This window comes from Epinephelus fuscoguttatus, linkage group LG2, assembly GCF_011397635.1.
Source record: "Epinephelus fuscoguttatus linkage group LG2, E.fuscoguttatus.final_Chr_v1".
Lineage (NCBI taxonomy): Eukaryota > Metazoa > Chordata > Actinopteri > Perciformes > Serranidae > Epinephelus > Epinephelus fuscoguttatus.
Window position 1 is genome coordinate 40,575,469 of NC_064753.1, and position 19,932 is coordinate 40,595,400.

A 19,932-nucleotide genomic window follows, 5' to 3' on the forward strand; every position below is an offset into this window, starting at 1 on the left:
AAAACATTGTTTTCTAGTTGGAGCCGCGCCTCGTTTTCAAACTGTATGGTTTGACTAAAATGAACAATGACAGCAATATAGTCCACGATGAGCAGCGCTAAAATCAACCTGCGTAGTTGTCCCTCCATTGTGACATTAGAAAGTGTCACATTTATCTTGCAAGTGTACTCTTCTTCAACGTTTGCTTTACTTCCTGGATTTTTTCCCACATAGAAATTCTGACCAATCAAGAGCAGCTTTCTCACACAAGGCATTTGATCTGGTCTGCTTGTAAATGCTGCCGTACACGAGTCCCTGATTCAGACCAAAGCAAATGAACTCTAGGTCTGAAGGCACCCTAAGCGTCATTGAGAGATACCCGAGATTACCAAGATTTTGGAACTATGCCGGGCGCTTGACTTTTTCAACATCTCGTTAGCGGATCTGTAAGCCATCACATGTGGTCAAAGTGTCGGAGTCACAAAACTAGGTCTGTCACCATGTTTAAGTGCTCTTGTGTGAGGACGACTAAAACATGATGTTGATTCATAATGAATTACGTTTGTTGTTATGTTACTGTTTCTTAGCTCATAGGCTTAGTGGTGTTTTTGGGGTAATGGTATAGAAAAACGGAGCATTTGAATACTGATTTGGACATTGATCGCCATGGCAGCGATCGAAGCTTTGAGGCATTTGGGTGAGCCCTATTAGGCACATTATTGCTGCTGCTAACATCAGTGAGAAAAATGTACAGAAACTCCACAAAGCAGCGATGTGTACTCACATTTGTCTGAGTTTCTTATATTTCAGGCACTTAAGTTTTACTCATATCAGACATTAAGTCTCGCTAACCTGAAGCTGAAGTGTGTGCTGACTATTATACTTTTATGTGACTGTGCTTCATGCTGGAATTAATAGTCTATTTTATCCCTTCAATACAAGTGAAACAGTGATGTCATTTTGGTGACAGCAGGTCGAGTGCCACTCGAATGCTCTCCAGCACAGACAGACAGGCAGATGGTCTCAATGCCAGTGCTGCCAGAGCTAGTCAGGGAGAGAGAAACAGGAGCGGCTGCAGAGGCTCTAGCAAGTCAGCAGATTGTTTAAAACTAAATCAACCTGATGCATAGAGTTGTTTGCCTCAGTGCACTCTCTCCCTCTGCATGTATCCTCACCTCCTCTGCGCAAAAACCATTATGCACTGATCTGGCTTTCCTCAGTTGCATCTCACTTGCCGGGGCCCTCTCTGAATTTTTATCTTCCTCGGCTGGCTCTGACTCTCCTCTCTGTTTTCTCACCCTCTGAATGCAAAGTTCTCTCTGTAAGCTATTGATTTCTGTTTTCTTTCCTCTCAGCCTCCTCCTACTCCCATGCTCCAGTGGTTGTTGAATCAAGCTAGCACTTGGCCACAGACTGCGTCCCCCCTGGGCCTATTGGGAAAATCAAAGATGGGTCTGTTTAAAATGGAGGAGGGTCACTAGTTCAATAAGAGACTATACAAATAGATATGCGGTTATATTTTTGGATTAGGCGTAAATAGTTTAGAATAATGAATATTTAAGATTGCCCAGCCTGTTGGAAAAGCATGACTGATCTTACACTCGAACAGTTGTTATTCAGTTTTCACTGAGCTTGTCTCCTGCTGCTGTGCGTTGCAGTATGTAAATGTATTTTACACATAAAAAGACTGTATTTCATAATGTTTCAATGGAGGGACATAATATATAATTGCATGTTTGAGGACAACACAGTGAACAGCACTTGGAGCCTGCATGAGAAAATAAGACACTCACATTGTGTTGAGGTTGTGAACCTTCAGTAATCATATGATAATTTTGCTGCAGATAAATATGACCTCTGTCAATACTGAGTGAAAAGAAACGGCAGTTCTTGAATCACTTCTCCTTGTTGGATTGCAGTATTGTTACTCTGTATATGCATGTCACCGCACTTAATTAAAAGCTGATGAAAGAGAACCTGAACATTTGTTAAGGCGATCTAACCACTGCAGCAGTGACACTTTACAAACTACAGTACAAGCCCCAGCTGTAGCTTCAGTATGACATGTATTTTTTAAACGTATTCGTTTATGCCACAAGGTTTTTATGAATTCTTGAGCGGCTCATAAATCATGATTGCAGTTGACTGTGCTTTTTGGATCTTTTATTTATTCAGAGGGTTGGTAAAAGGTGACAGAGCCAGGGAGGCGAGGAAGAGACGGGGAGTCAACCTCAGGCCAGTAGGTGAACACGGAGCTCTAGAGGCTGCGACTTTTACTACTCAGTGCAGTGATCTGAATGAGCAGGGAGGGAATATGCTTCATGGAAATGGACTGTTATGACTTGCTACATATTTTACAAGTCTGGCTATAAAAGAAGGTACGCTGACGTCCGAGGCATGTGCTGCTGACAGCGTTACATGTAGCAAAGCCCAAAAGGTCATGAATGCTATTTTTAGAAAGGAATCAAGGCCACAGACTTGTTCACAGTCACACCTAACTACTTTAATTTCTTTCTAACAACTTTATCTCTTTGTGTTTCCAGTGAGGGTCGTGTGGAGCTGCTGGGTGGAGGCAGTGTCCAGATCTTCAATCTCACAGAGGAGGATGCCGGCATCTACACCTGCATGGCGGACAATGCCAACGCAACCATAGAAGCCCAGGCCCAGCTCACTATACAAGGTACCTTCAACAACCCACATTGTCTGCTACATATGCTGTGTGGACCGAATATTACCACAGGATTTAAAGGGGCTCCATGTGTAATTCAGAGCGTATCTCAACAAGTTTCTTAATGTAGAGGTGGCTGAGCCGCCACGTAAGCAGGATTTATACTTCTGCTTCACATCAATACCATACTTACACCATACCTATGCTGTAGCCTGACGTGCACCTCTGAAGAAATGTAACTACACGTTGTGGCGACGCAGACCTAAGAACCTTGTTACTAGCCTGGAAGTCCAGACTCAAATCTAGAAAGATTTTGAGTCTGGCCCTCACTGATACACCCTTCCTACCCAAGGGGCGGCACTAACTGAGGCATTTCAAATGCCGCCGCATGCAGTTGGATAGCACGATGGCAAATCAGATTAAAAAACAAGGCATATTCATTGCACTAAGCCCCATTGGTTTGACGACCAGTGGGGCTAACTGATATGTTATGCTTTTGCCGTATCCTGTCGGCAAAACGGCAAAAACGTCCTTCCTGGAAGGGAAGGCTTGTAGGGCAGTCTACTGTTCATCTCTCAAGGAAAAAGGTAAGTGTAGTTGGCTTAGCGTTTCTTCCAAAGCTAAATCGGATGGACGTGGTCCTTCAGCAGCTGTCATCTTGGCTGTTTACTTTTCGAATCCTGCGGCGTAGCGCTGTCCTCATCATGTTACGCCTGCCCAGAGCCCAGCTCTGTCAGATAGATTGATCTGATTGGTCCGATGGCCGGGCTCTGCTCGTCGGGGCCAGGTTCCCGTGCAGAGCAAATTCGAATTTTCTAGGGGTGGGGCATCTTGATTTCCAGGTTACCTTGTTACTGTATTGAAGCTGAATTTTATTTCCTGGCTTCATATCAGTAGAGGATAGCTCCACTAGCCAGTGGGCTAATTTATACAATGTAAAATGCCATAGGCTTGTGCTAATGATGTTAGCATGTTGTATTTGTGGGGAAAATGTGTCCAGCAAAAGACAGGTGTTTTGTTTGTGAATCTTGTCAGTTTTAACGGAGTGAACTTGTTACCATTTAGCCATGTTTTATGTGTATTTTAATCAGTCAGATTTTACAGAACTTCACAGAAACTCCACCACTGGCCAGCAATTTGGAGGTGTAACTGCAGAGCGACACAGACACACCACTGCAAAAGTATGAATGCTTACAGCAGTGTAGGCCACATGCGTAGAGCAAGACAAGCCAAGGGGAATCAAAGCTGTCTAACTAGGGAGATAACGGAGGGTTGGTGCTATGCCTTCACGATGACACCATCCCAATATCAGCAGTAACTGCCAAATGTGCACAGCTCAAAGAGGCGGTGATGAGCTAGACAGCAGGACATACACATGCACAAACATGCATGCATGGCTGGACCGGCTACCACAACAAACCGCAAAGAAGCTCGGGTTAAAACACACACACACAGAGGTAGCAAGGTTTCATCCCTTGCTCAGGACACCATTACTTCTTGCTGCTATATTAATGTTCTGAATGACACTTACGGAGCCTTTAAATCAGGCCTTCATAGTTACAAGTCAGCCAATCTTTTAACGTACTCATGGCTTTATTTTTTATGAGTAAATTAGAATCAAAGTGACCGAGCAGGCTAAATTAAGGCAGAGATTGGAGTTTAGTGAGGATGCATTAGTTAGTAAGGAGAGTGCAGTGGTGGAGAGCTGAAAACAGTCTCATTTCTTCTGATTATGTTTTGGAATGAGCTTATTAAATGCCCTCAGGACTCATATCCCAGACCTGAAACAAAGCCACTGACAATTTAGTTTGAAATGAAATGAACGAGGTGTGTTTCTTGCATGCAAACTATGTCGCGGTGCACAGGTGGGTAACTCAGCCCTATTGAGATGAGCTGCACACCATGAAGACAGGATATGTTTCTGTAGGTATTTTTGTAAGCAGTGTTGACAGTGAGTGATGCATTCAGCATAAGTACGCATATGTAGCATATGGAGTATTTGTACCTGTTTATATCTGCCATTTTACATAACTCCACCCCACACAGGAATAACAGAAAGATTTGAGCTGCGCATACTGCTGGCAGGAGAAAGACATGTACTAGAATTAGAAGAGACTGAAAGAGTAGCTGGCAGTTTCCAGACAACATAGTGAGAAGACGCATATAAACACCTCTGCAACAGAAGCACCGTACAATGGGTTTCCCCAGTGTGTGTCCAAATAAATCTACTCACACTAATAATACTTAATATTAAATATTGCGTGAACAGTACAGAAAATCAGCATCGCTATTTAAACTGCGTTTGTATTTGCTCCCACGCGTATGTCTGTATATATACTGTAAGATTTCCCCTGTTTATGATTTAAATCAACAAATCACCAGCTGTTGATGGGCTTCAGGTGTAAATGATGTTTGTTCTGCGTCTAATTTTAGGTCAAATCTGTGAAGGAACTGGACTGCTGATGCTGTTGTATTTATCACTCAGGAATTCAGTGTTGATAAGCAAATTAGAATTCAAGACATACATTATGGCTTTTGAGACATTTTTTTTATGAGCATTAATTATCACACTTTCACCAGCAACAGCTGCTATTTCCCGAGTGAATGCTGACTAATCTTCGCTTTCAAACTCCTACTTTGAAAGTAAGAACCTAATTTGTGCAACACTGGTCTATAATTAACACATGATTAAGCTCAGCATGTCATGGTGCATAGTACAGAAAAAATGTATATAAAAACATATTTAACCCGTGTATGGTGGAATGTATGGTGTGACCAGTGATACCTTGACCAACAGTCTGCACTGTAAAGTCATCACAAATGACCAACACATGAAATCATCATAACAAGTTGTCAATAATCAGAACTTTTTATTAATATTATTTATTTATTTTTTTTATCACAGTCTCTCTCTGTCTTGATCTTCCCAACAACTCTCTTCATAATACTGGTCTTTGAAACATTTCTTTATTCCTAAAGCTCAAAAAAAGCACACTGCTATTAAGTATTTCCGACACCATATCTACCATAGATTTAAATAATAACTAGATACCTGACGCCAAGACGGCGCCTATTCATTCCCACGGAGCTGCTCGCTTGGCACATACGCCAGAAAAGATTTCTAGCTTCCAGGTTTAGCTCTGCAGTATGCGGCACACTGAATATGCCCAGTAGTGTTTCTCCCACTGGCTCTGCCTGCGAGTTCCTGCTGGGCTCGTAGACTTTACATTGTGATGAAGTTACAGATTTTCAATCCTGCTCTCGGCTCAAGGAAAGTTTTACAAATATAAAACCGCCATAGCTCAAAAATTCAGAATTGAAAGATTAATAATTGATGTTGTTTGCAGTTGGAAGTGTCCTGTCAGCAGTTTTACAGACAGCATGAAAGAATGCTTTTTGGGTTGCAGGTTTTTTTTTTGCTGCAATACCACAAGTGGCCACTGGGGAAAATTTGCTGCAATGCTAAGCGGTGTTCCTGGGGGCCTGATATCCACCTGTGTCTCATGTAGAGACAACATATGAACCATGTGAAAAGTCAGCACGGATGAAACAACATATCGAGCACACTATATCCCTACAAGGGTGACACAACAACCAAAAATGTTTAAAATTGTTTACAGGTTTCCTGCAGATCCTTAAAAAGTCTCAAAAGGCATTGAATTCAGTAGCCTAAAAATAAGGCCTTAACTGGTATTAAAAGGTCTTTCATGAGTCTTAAAAATGCAAAGGCATGGCAAGTAGGAGTTTATGAATCGTTTCCTCCTGTTATTGTATGGTAAAATCTCACAACAATGGCAACATCTATTTTTCTTAAATAATTTACCGCATGCCTCTTGTATTAGTCACTCTGATCAGGATAGTGGAACCAACAATACTCATATTTTTTCTGCTCGGTGCAGAGGGTCCGCTGTCTACTAGTTAGCTGTCAGTGTAGCCTGGATGATACGGGGAAGAGCAAATTGAACGGCTCTGCGTATTTTATGCAGAAAATTTTTCAAACTCATTTTGTGAATCAAGGCAGAGTAAGAAACACAAAACTGCCAGGAATACTCATCAATAAACACCAGGTATTTACCAAAAAAGTCATGTTTTATGTTACACTTTATGCACTTTATCCCCTAGTCATACATATTTTTTTAAAACATATTTTTTAGGGCGTTTTTGCCTTTAATTGATAGGATAGTTAAGTGTGTGAGAGAGAGAGAGAGAGAGAGAGAGAGAGAGAGGGAGAGACATGCAGCAAAGGGCCACAGGCTGGAGTCGAACCCAGGTTGCTGCAGCAACAGCCTTGTACATGGGGCGCCTGTTCTATCCACTAAGCCACTGACGCCCCGACTAGTCCTACATACTTAATGTAGGTTCAATTTTTTTTTTTTATTCAGTTCAGTTTTGCCTTAAATGTCATTGCAAGTGACATTAAAAAGTCTTTAATCTAACTTACCTTAAGCTGTAGGAACCTGTGTTTATTTCCAATATGCTGAGAAGGAAAATGACTTCACTAATTTTATGTCTTGTTGAGATATTGAAACTGTAAATTATCAAATTCAAGTGTAGCAACTGAGTAGGTCACTTTCGAGCTTCAGCTATGGTCATAACTTAGATTAGACTAAGATTTATTTCAACCCATGCAACAAATAAAGCAAAGTTTGTGATGTGGGTGGTTCAGTAATTAATGACAGTCACATCTCCTAACTGCAAAATAAGCAATTTTTGTCCAGTAGATTTACCATCTAACTAACCATAAATATATATATATATATGTATATATACAAAAATATTAACAGCAGTGCATTAGAAAATGAAAACATAAGTCCCCCTGATTCTTGTTAAATCATTGTTACTCATACAGTATCAGATTCAACCACAGTAATTGTATTCGGTGAGAAAAGTTCACACCAACACGTCATGTGAGCTTGTACGCTTTTCCCAGGTGAAGCAAGTCTCATACACGTCAACAGGATTTGGTGTGAAATAACTTTAGAATGGGGGAAACACCCCGAGGCTCATTCCCCGGGTTCATTGCATTTCACACGCAGCCACATCATGCTATGACTCCCATCTCTTTCTTCCCTCAAATCCCTTCATCTCTCCATCACCCCCTCCACCACCCTTTCATCATTTCCCGTCGCTCACTGTGATTAAAGGAGACAGTAATGGAAAATCGGATCAGGTCACAGGAGGACATCTGACTTCACTCGTTTTCAGTCTTCAAGTCCTGCCCACCAAATTCTCGCTGAAATCCCTGGTGTCTCTGACCCGACCCCTGCCAGCCTTCACCTCCAATGTGACAGGACTGTAGAGGGTTGATCAGCGCTCTTAGAATATTGTTGAAAGACATCAGTCATTGTAATACGATAAAACCGTTTGATTAGATCCCATGCTGTAGACTCACGGGCCTAATTGCATTTGCTTCTTCCAGATTCATGAAGAAACCAGATTGCACCATTGATTTGCTCCCTTGACAACAGAAGTGACACTTGAAAGGTCAATTGATTCCCTCAAGAAGTAGTTACGCTTGTAAAAGACCCCCATACAAATCAGTGTAGTATAAATCTATACCAACATCAAAACAATTTTTCCTATGATTGACTGCTTCTAAAAACACCTTAGGGCCTCTTTTGCTGCAGTAACAAGGAGAAATTGTGTGTTTACGGCTAGTGGCTTTTCATAAACACTGGACAGTTTGTGCTGAGGAAAAGATGCCGGGAGTCAGCCGGGGATTTGATATGGTAAAACATTGTTAGGTTTCGCCTGGAGATAGCTTGGGGGTTTGTGATGCAGCTGGTGCTCATCTGTAGAGGAAGAGATGGGGGCTGCAGCAGGTGTGCACACACACACTAACACACAAGTATGCACACATAATGATCTCACACAAGGTCAATTATGCACTTACACTATACACCTGTATGCATTCACTACACGTGCACAGTTTTCAGATTGAACCATTATTCAAATGTTGAGTCTGCCTCAGTGTCTCTTAACTTAACTTAAGTCTCCTCAGTTGCTACTTCCCACCTAGAATACACCAATCAGGAGCAACATTAAAACCACTGATGGGTGAAGTGAATAACATTGATCATCTTGTTACAATGCAGTGTTCTGCTGGGAAACCTTGGGTCTGTCTTCACATGCATCAACCACCCAAACTCCACTGCAGACCAAGCACACCCCCAGATACTAACAACACCCCAATAGCAGTGGCCTCCCCCACCAGGACAGTGCACCATGCCACACCGCAGAATCTGCTCAGAAAAGGCCTGAGGGATGTGACAAAGAGCTCAAGGCGTCGACCTGGCCTCCAAATTCCCCAAATTCCAATCCAATTGAGCATTTGTGTGACATACCCAGGCTACATCATGAGCCTACCCAAGAGACAGACAAAAGCTGGGTTAGTGTTAATGGTAGGCCAACACAGAGTTCTCAAACTAGTGAGTGTGACTCACTTTAAGGCCCCACGGACATGTGTGTTGTCACCATAACAACAACCTTTATTTTTGTACTCATAAATGACCACTGTAAACGGTTTAATGTCTCTTATTCTGTTTCTATGGTCTGGACAGAAAAGTGACGAGTCACACTGAGTCTCTTTCAAACAAGTAAGATTTCACCCAGGCAGAGCTCAACGTGTCCTCATACAATGGTTCGTAACATATCTTACGAATTAGCTCCCAACTAATTAGTACCCATACTATACTTGTTATGTTTAGGAAAAGAATCATAGTTGGGCTTTGTCACATTACACACAGGTTAGGTTTGAAAACAGAAATCATGATTGGGCGTCATCAGGTCACGTACCCAGCTGAAAGTGATGGTACACAAGGACTAGAAAAGTTATGTAGCTTGGTTTTGGGAAAAAAGAATCATGGTTGGGCGTGGTCATGTTACATACCCATCTTCAAATTATGTAGGTAAGGATTAGGAAAGTTATGTACTGTAGGTTAGGTTTGGTTAAAGGATCATGGTTGGGCATCGTCACATTACATAATTAATGTAATGTTACTTAGGCTAGGTTTAGTCCTGATAGGGGCGTCATCAGGTCACATACCCAGCTTAAAATTATGTTGCTAAGGACTAGAAAAGTTAAGCAGGTTCGGTTTTGGGAAAAGAATCATGGTTGGGTGTGGACACGTTACATATTTAACGTAAAGTTATGTAGGTTAGGCTCAAAAAAGTATAGTTGTGTAGGTTAGGTTTAGGAAAAGAATCATTATTAGGCGTCATCAAGTTATGTACCCAACTTAAAATGATGTAGGTTAGAATTAGGATTGTAAAATTAAAGTTAAAAACATAGTCAGGCATTGTCACGTTACTTACTTATCGCAAAGTTACATAGGTTTAGGAAGAAAAACATAGTTTGGTGTTGTCCCATTATTTACTTTACGTAAAGTCACTGTGTGAGGATTAGGTAAAGAAACATAGTTTGCCGTTGTTATGTACCAACATTAATTTACGTAGATTAAGTTTAGGAAATATTGGTGGTGTCATCACATTTTGTACTTAACGTAAAGTTATGTAGGTTAGGATTAAGAAAATAAACACAATTGGGCTTTGTCACGTTGCATACTTCACGTAAAGTTGTTTACTTAACGTAACATGGCAGTGTGACAACGTACATTAAAATCATTCAAAGTTCACTTGGTTTCACACTGGATAAGAATACCAGTCTCCTGGGGGAAAGTCCTGTGTGTTTTTGACCTATCCACCACCCCAACCTGCCTCCTTATGCAGACTTTCAATCCACATACTACTTTGTTCTTTACTCCTGTCAGTGCATTGATCACATGATCACAGCCTTCACAGTTATCTGGGTTTAACACGAATTACTAGTTCATGATTAGGTGGGTTATATGCGACATCTGGTGCATTATTTGTCATAGGTATACATACAAATGCGTGAGAACAGCCTGCAGAGCTGAGTGATAAAGAGTGACAAACTTATTTCTTAACTGACTATTCTCCTTACTATCAAAACAATTAAAGTTTGGCTGCAAGCTGATATGACCAAAGCAACTGAATGAACAGGAAATACCTTTTCAGCATTGTGAAGTGATGCACAAACAGCTTCAGAAGCGATAATGTCAGCGGCTGTCAGAAATAAGCAATGGGTATCCCAGAGCAGTGTGTCCCGTATCTTTTTTATTAAATATTATCAAAGTGTCAGCAGAGAGATAAAGAGGATTAGAGCCTGTATTTGTGTAGACACAAACACAATCTGGCACTGTGGTGAAGCTAAACTTTTTCTTTCAGTACAACAGAACTGCAGGTAGTTTTGAAGGATGTCAGGCTCCGAATAAAAGTGTTACAGTAACATGTAACTCATCCTTCCTCTTACATCACATCTGGGACTGTGTGATTATTACTTTATGTTTGTGTGTGTGTTCTGTTCAGTATGACTTTGCTGTGACATCTCACCCTCTATTAGAGCTGGCAAGAGGATAAATGAGGCCAGAGGAGGGAGCAGCTTCTGATTATGGTCTTGCGTGACAGGGGCACCACCCAGACCTGGACTCTGCGTGTGTGTGTGTGCGTGTGCGTGTGTGTGTGTGTGTGTGTGTGTGTGTGTGTGTGTTTGCAGGACAGAAATAGTCTCTCCACAAACATGTATGTTTCCAGTTTTATGGGGTTCTGAGTGAAGGGCCCTCATCTATCATGGCCTCTTGCTATCATGTCATCAACTTAATTGTTCTTTCCATGTGCAGTGCTCACACGCAGGAAATCCCTGCCCCCTGTAAAAGTTTCATGTCTTTCCTATGGGCTGAGGATTTATAACCCCAGACAGACAGGAGGAGTGTTTTTGCCTTGTTATAGGAACGGGCAAAAATAGACAGAAACATAAAAACCCTTGATATGCTCCATTTCAGCTCACAGTTGTACCCTGTTCTTTAGTCTTTCGTAGCGAGAAAAAAGTACAACATGATTGTACATCATGTCTACATCCAAGAGAAAACATACAAAAGAAACACATGGCTGTATTTTACTAAACATCAGCATTTCGTAACATAGTTAAAAAAAAAAAAGACTGTAGAGGATTTTTTTTTCTGAACTACGCTCAGATTTTTCCCAGCTCGTGACAGGAATAGTTGTTTTAAATGACGCATGGAAGAATTAGAGATCTGATAAGATCTGCTGGATATTTTTGCTTTGGCACGCCGTCTTCCTGTCCTCCCCTGCAGCATCACAGAGCAGCTACATTCTGGCCGAAATAAAAAGAAACTTTCCATCTAGCTATTAAAAGAACACTAATCTGATAAGAAGCAACACCCACAGGCACACACACCTCTTCCCTTTTTCACAGGGGGTGTTATCTCAGACATCAGGGTGAGAGGTGTGTGGAGGTGTCTCTGTGTGATTCCCGTCAACGCCCTCTCTCGTGTCTGCAGTCATCTGCTATTTATTTCAGAGAGAGACAAATCTGCATGAAACATATAAGTACTGTGCGTCTGTGTCTGTGTTTTCATTGAGTCTTTGTTCTGCCAGAGACGTTGCGGTAGTCCGTCCCATGTTGCTACATCTGCTGCTGGGGGACCCGGTCCAACTCGGCCCACCTTACCAGGTGTTTGAGTGGGCAGCAGCGTCTGACAGACATTACTCAGCCATCCAACTGTAAAATGAACTCACTGAGTTACTCACCGCCACATTACTGGCTTGGAGGATCTCTGTGTGCTCAGCTGAGGGCTGGAATTTTACCTTTGCCTGCTGAAACTGGACGGTATGTTAATTAGGAAGGAGAAAAGTCGGTCTGCACAATGTGCTGTTTAAACTATACAGAAAATGAGTTTCATTTTGTTTTCTATGGTCTTTTTTATTGTGAGCTGCGCAGTGCTTGAACAAAGACTGACATGGCTGTCCACATATGAAACAAAGTAGTCATTTATCTGGAGGAAGCCTGGGATATTAGAAAACAAGCTTTTTACTGAGGTTATGTGTAGATACTTAGGTGAACGGTTCATTTGGGGTATTTTTTTGTTTTGATTTTAGGTTATATTTCTTTTCTTTTTCCACACGCTTTATCGGTGATATGGGCGTCGGACACCTATTTGAGATTTATAAATTTTAGGTCTGACTTCATTATGACATGAGCATGGCATGCTGCATTATGTTTTTTTTTGCCATGACAATACTAAAGTTTACAAGAAACATGACACCCAGTGATAGATGCACCAGATTCCCAGTGATACTGTTGTAATACCTGATAATTGATAACACATTTTAAAGTAAGATATACGGATATTGAGTCAATGGTCAAACCAGTTGTTTTTTTGTTTGCCATGTTTTCAATACTCTTCCAGTGGGAGGTTGAGTTGCCACAATAAGTGTTAGAGCTCCTCTCTGCTGAGAATTGATCTGAGATAAAGGCACCGTGCAGAGGAAGCTTCGCCTTGAACGCCTTTATGTGCCGTAACAAAACCATCAAGCGAGCTTTGTTTCAGCATTTCATGGACAATCTTCAGGCCTCTGCTTTCAATCAATTCCACTCATTTTAAAAGCATCAGAGTGAGTCAACCCAAAACATCCAGAGATTGAGCCCCCCCCCACGACTATGCCTCTAACGGCCTGTTGTGTCTTCTCGATGACTAGGAAAGCAAATTCCAAGCATCTTTCTTGCCTTAGTGCCAAAGCTGTTTGTTTTGGCCAGGATTAAGAGTAAAGCTGTTATCTTTGGAAGAGCAGGATGGGTAATTAGCGCAGTCCGAGTTCCACTTGCCCTCGGAGTAAACCCTGACTGCCCGAGAGCCATTGTTTAACTTTACGAAGCTTACTGGACTCCGGCCAAGCTTACAAAACAGAGAAATGTTTTTCATATTTGGATCCTGCAGCTTTAACAATCTTACACGAGGCCTTAATAGATGACTGTTGTCGGAGAATTTACGTCCAAAAAATTTGACTCATCCCAGCAAGTCAAAAGTACACCGGCTGCAACAGCTGCTTTCCTCAGCTTTTTAACTTTGATATGTCACGTTTTCATCAATAGATGGAGGCTGGGCTTTATTCCTCTCGGTATGTCTCTGTTGAGTGTGTTTCTGGCTAGCAGTGAGGCTTTAAGTAAAGTAATCTGCCCAGAATCCCTTTAGGAATCCTATGGGGTCTTGTTTTAACAAGCTCACAGTGAGACACACACATGACCTTTTTGTGGCCCTCTTTTAGTAGTTCACTGGAGTCAGTGTAAGTCTGCATTAAAGCTGCTTTTACTAAGCTACAGGCTAGAGAGATAATACCAGCCCCAAAGAACTGGCATCAGACTTCTTTAGGCTGTGCTCCCTCATTTATACTGCTCTTGATGTTTTTTTTGTTTTTTTTTCCTCCCTCTTTTGCGTATCTGCCTCTCCTTTGTTGTTTTTCTGTCTCTGTAGGATTTCTCTTTCATTAAAGAGTCGTATTTATGTTCCAATACGAGTCAGCCTGCTTGGACACACTCCAGCTCGTAGAGTTGAGCATCTGTGTGTCTGTGAACTGTCGAGTGAAATAAAGCATGGACTTGGCGTGTGTGATGTCATCCATATGTGTATGAAGAGACATATTTTTAGTCCTGGAGTTGGAGTAATCATTCATCACCATCTTTATATGTTACTAGATCGAGAATAACCAAATTTGGGTAAGGGCTGCAGCCACGGTAGATGTATTGAGAAATGCGTGAGCGGCCTAAAATTGCAGAGTGTGATAGGATGAGACGCCTGTCAATCAAGCAAATATGCGCCAAACATTTTATCTTTACCCCCTCTAAAGGCACCATGTGGAGTTTTCACTATATACAAACACAGTTAAATTGTATATATTGTTATAGTTGAACGTTTCTTACTCATTAATTACTTCTGAGCGCCTTTTTTACGGATGCACCGATCTATCAGCCGATATTTGCCTTATTGACTGCCGTCCGCTTATCGGCAAATAAGATGACATTCACTGATGGCAGTGGCTGTTCTTTTTCTGTTTGTCATCAATTTTGCGCAGGCTAAAAAGCAGGGCTCCAGACTAATGGTGTCTTGTCATCCTGGGGACAATAGGAAATGTGTTTAGGACGAACAGAGATCTTTCCGCGTACACTGTCAGGACAAAAGCATGTAGCACACTCAATATCGATGTGTTAGGATAATACTTCATTGTGAATAACTAATCTGTGTTGACATCAGCAGAAGGAGAGCTCGTTAACGTTAGCTGTTAGCAGCCTGAACTAACTGCTGATGGACGTTGCATTTGGTGACATTATGATACCTTAGAGCTCTATCCAGTAAAAATGAGTGTTAGGTGAAGGTAAATTTTCAAGTTATCATGATGTGTTAAATGTGTCAAATTATTAATAAATGGAATAAGTTACCTGCTCTGTGATTAGTTAATCTAGATTTATCGCATACATCAATATTTGCTGTGAAAGTATTTAAAAGAATTAAATTCCAGTGAACTTTGGCAGATGAATCATAGTAAAGCTGCACGATTTTGGACGCAACTGATCCCCTGTCCTTTACCTCCGTAACTGATCTGCAGTCCATTGTAATCCATTTAGAAACGGAGTTAGTCGGTCACAGGTAGACTTACTCAGTTTGTGTCTGAACATCTGGTCGAGTGTGGCATGACGAGCTGACTGATAGTGCTAGCATCAGAGGCTGTGCTACCTTGGATCTCTGAGTTCGTTGAGATGGTGCTCCTATCAACAGTTCTATCTGGGCATTTTTTAAAAGTGAATGTTCCATTCACGTGACCAGACGGCGTCGTCTCATCTGCCTCCATCATGTGACAAAGCCACCATGGCCTTCAGTGACACACCAGGTCAAAGGGCACCATTAATCAGCGGTCTTGTTTTTTTTTGTTTGTTTGTTTTTTTTGTTTTTAAAGATATTTTTTGGGCATTTTTAGCCTTCATGTGATAGGACAGACAAGTGTGAAAGGGGGAGAGAGAGAGGGAGTGACATGCAGCAAAGGACCACAGGCTGGAATCGAACCCGGGCCGCTGCGGCAACAGCCTTGTACATGGGGCACCTGCTCTTGCATTAAGCCACCGACGCCCCTGCGTTCATTTTTTTTAATGAGTTATTTTTTAATGTGATTAATTAATTGAAATTAATGTGTTATTTTGAAAGCCTTAGTAATGTTGTAAAATGTAGTCCTTGTTGAGAAACTTGAATAAATAGTTATTTGAAGGACAAATTTGTTCATGTTGTCACAGCAATAGATGTCAGAGAGGGAATTGTGATTTGTTGTTTACAGAAAAAAGGCTTTTGAAGCAGTTGTTTTTAAAAAATGTTTTCACGTTCAAGTGTTTTTGAAGGAAGGTTATTTTAAAGGTTGTTTCACAAATGTGTGATTGAATTTGTGCTCCTGAGAAGGCAGTGTCATGTAAGGCTCAATGACTTTAAAACAGTGTAGTTATTTTTTGTGTAGATTTCTGTGTTTCCCTGGCACAAAGGGAGGAACAACTAACAACAAAATAAAATTAACAATAACAACAAAATCACCATGCTCTTGGTAATCACGTGCGTCATACTGAATGTGTTTCTTCACCACAGAATGCATGAGAGCCTGCTGATTAAAACACTGGTGCTTGCGGTCAAAAACACCACCAGTTTCTGAAGTTGTGGTCGTGAATAACTTATTGTTGAAAAATAAGTCTGCTGTTTTCCAGTAACTTTGGTGCTGTGTGACTCCGCTAACATCTGGCACTGGCAGCACTGTGCTGCAACCCTTTTTCAAATGTGACTAACTTCACCTTTGCATATGCATGTTTCACGCTGTAAACAGCCAATTAAGGAAGGTCAGACATGTTGTATTGAGAGTCACACACACACACACACACACACACACACACACACACACACACGCAAACACACACGTCACCCTCTGTTGAGTCCTGAAAGCTTCCTCTTCCCCCACCGCCAACCATTTTGGTATATTTAGGCATTTCTACTCATTGCTCAGTCCAATAGGTTCCAAATGTCTGAACTCCATTTAGAGAAAATGGTGCATGTCTGCTCAGATGGAGAGGGAGGGGGAGGGGGAGGGGGAGAGGGAGGCTGAAGATGGAGAGATAAACAGGGAGTTATAGGAAGATTAAGAGTCAGGGGGGAAAAAAATGAGTGGCTGAAACGGAAAGAGAGTGAGCGATAAAGAGAGCCACAGGGTACCAGTCACCATCAGAACCTGTCACCAGCAAACCTCACTGGGGGGCTGTGCGCGCGCACGGACACACACACACACACACACACACACACACACACACACACACGCAGTATATGGATGTATACATAAGCATGGCAATGTAATGCAAAAAGCCATACGAATATATAAAACGTGCACAGATTGAGACAGTGGGGACATACAGAAACATATGTCTGCATACATAAGCAGGCATTGACACACACACACACACACACACACACACACACACACACACACACACACTTACTTGTATTACAGACAGCATACCATAAGAAAATCCACACATGCACACACTGCCAGCGGGAGGGAAGCAAACACAATTACGTGCAGCATATAGCACCAGTAATAACGGGACGAAACAAGTATCCTTTTAAAATTATTCATATTCATTCATAGCTCAACACACACACACACACACACACACACTTGCACACACAGTAACTCACTGGTATCTTAACGCCATGTCCCTGACACACCAAAGTAAACCAAGGATTCCACCTGCCCGTGTTGCACAGCTACTAGAGGCAAATATCCAGGGGACTCCACACTGTGAAGCACATTATTCACAGCTCACACATCCCCCTGCAGGGAACACCACCATGTGCACGCAGACACACGCGCGCGCGCACACACACACACACACACACACACAGCAGGGGCGATGGCTGTCTCGACAATCATACAGTGATCCAGTCCACAAGCATCACCGTCCTCATTTCCATCTTTGTCTCGGTCGTCAATATTCGCCACAGTGGCTCACAGAAAAGTCTAGACACTCATTAAGCGAGGCGAAGGAAGGGTTTCTGTATTCTGCCGAACTATCCAGTTGTTTCGTGTTTGACTTGTTCAGCTACACGGAGTGGTTGGAAAACTGGCATTTCAGAAGTCACAGAAAAGAAGGAACATGCTATACAGCGGCTTTACTGTAGTTCGAAACACGGCAACTCTTTTTTTTTTTTTTAATCTGTAGCGTCAAACCTGAAGAGAAACCCCACCTCCACCTTTGTGAAGAGAATGTATTCTGTACTGTGAGTCTTCAGTTGGAGATTTATTCCCTGAATACATTTTGACAGTGTGAGTGACAGGCATGAGTTTCTCTCTGTCATTAAGAAGGTGAACCTGTGGGGATATAAATATAGCTTGCATGGCCACTTGATGAGAACAGTGAACAGTGGGACATGTGTGTCACCTGGATGTATAAAGAGAACTGGTTACAGTGTTGGAGGTGGGGCAATGTTCATTCCTATGAAAGGTGCTCAGTGGTGCACAAAACAACAAAAGTTTGACTGCACTGTATGAACTTATCTGAATGACCGGTAGTGCTTCTGCACTCTGTGGCCCATAGAGCAACCACACTGGAGACTTCCACCGGCCAAGATGGCGACTCCCGGTTTAGCACTCTGGGGACAAAAGGATTCAAACGGGCAGCTCCTCTAGACTTTATAATATTTATCGACTGAGTGGATTAAATCCTGATAGTCATGATGAGTCATTTCACAGGGGTTGTTGCACTCAAAAAAATTATGGCTACTGATTTACAGACGTCTCTTTCAGCATGTAAATCAGTCAGAAAAATTATTTTTGGGCCACAGGGCTTCAGGTGATGGATGTAATTCCACTTTTTGGCAACTATGAAAATTGGCTTCAAAGCCTGGTGCACTTCCTGGCCTGCTTGTACCCTCCTGTTACAGTACAGGTTTCTGTTTTGACAGCGTGTGAGGCACACAGTGTTGAAATATTTTGATCTATTTTGTTTAAGTTTATTATGAACTAGCATTTTTAACTTTTTTGTTTTGATGGTTGACGTGATTACAGCTGCTGTAGGGCCTTACAGATGGAACGCTTTGGTAACATATTCAGAGTTTGCAAAACTTACAGTTGGATGAGATTATTTTATCATTGCTAGCAAAAAAGAATGAATGAATGACTTAATTTCAAACCAAAATAAAACACAAATAAACAAACTAGACAAAGATAACAGTGTCTGAAAAGGAGTAGGGAGAAGTAAAACTTATGTCCCTACCCCTTTCTTACATTTCTTCTTTTAGCACATATATTATAAATGATGCATTAGTCCCGTGCTTAGATAGTCTACACATGTTGCCTACATACAAGCTGCCTGTTACAACGCACCTGATATGCCTACTTGGTTGGAACCTTATTTTCAAGACAAGGCTTTCCTCCTGAAGTCTCGTTACAATATATGCAAACTTGTGTTGTAAAGTTCAGAGAATTCAGACACACACAGTAGTGTTCAAAGTGTGTGAGCTCGCTAAGTGTCGCGTCTGAAACGGTCTTATTGCTGCCAATACGTTTAGGGATGTCTGTTTGAGGTGATTCTTTTTAGTGAGTTTAAGCTGACATACACCAATAAATCCAAGGGAGTACGTTTTGTTTCATCGCTGGGAGGGACACATATTAAACAAAGGACTGGGGTTCTGAGCATCACTTAATTTCCTGCATTCTGGTGATTTTTTTAATGCACCAATTTGTAGCTTTTCTGTGTCAATTTAAGGTGTAAATGACTTTAATTTTGTTTAAATCAAAGTCCTCTACTACTTCCATGTTTTTATTGCAAATAATTTCAAATAAAACTAGATGCTAATGATTAAAATGGGCGGCACAGTGGTTAGCATTGTTGCCTCACAGCAAGAGGGTTCCCCTTCTGTGCGGAGTTTGCATGTTCTCCCTGTGTCAGCGTGGGTTTTCTCCAGGTGTTCCAGCTTCTTCCCACAGTCCAAAGACATGCAGGTTAATTGGTGACTCTAAATTGTCCGTAGGTGTGAATGTGAGTGTGAATGGTTGTCTGTCTCTGTGTGTCAGCCCTGTGATTGTCTGGTGACCTGTCCAGGGTGAACCCTGCCTCTCACCCAGTGTCAGCTGGGATAGGCTCCAGCAGACCAGCGACCGCTAACAGGATGAGTGGTTACAGAAAATGAACGATTAAAAACGAGGCTTTTTCAGGCAATTTTAGAAAAGTGAGGACACACAGCTGGATTTGTATAAATGGGATTGGCATTTTCTTTGTCTGCAGCTTCTATCAAGTTGCGCCTCTCCTCCCACGTTTGCCCTGTGCGCTCTGTGTTGGGTATAAAAATACCAAACAGATGGGCAAAGTGCATTTTAAGGTCGGGAAA

The 19,932-nt window shown here is 41.8% G+C and overlaps 1 protein-coding gene across 11 annotated transcripts in view; it reads left to right on the plus strand.

The window, feature by feature from the left end:
* The window catches only part of neo1a (neogenin 1a), a 248,723-nt gene that overhangs the window by 150,362 nt on the left and 78,429 nt on the right, over positions 1-19,932 (plus strand). For all 11 annotated transcript variants that reach the window (XM_049597522.1, XM_049597561.1, XM_049597586.1 and 8 more), the window contains exon 5: positions 2,523-2,659. In XM_049597522.1, coding sequence (XP_049453479.1) covers positions 2,523-2,659 — 137 coding nt within the window. The remainder of the gene's footprint in view (positions 1-2,522; positions 2,660-19,932) is intronic.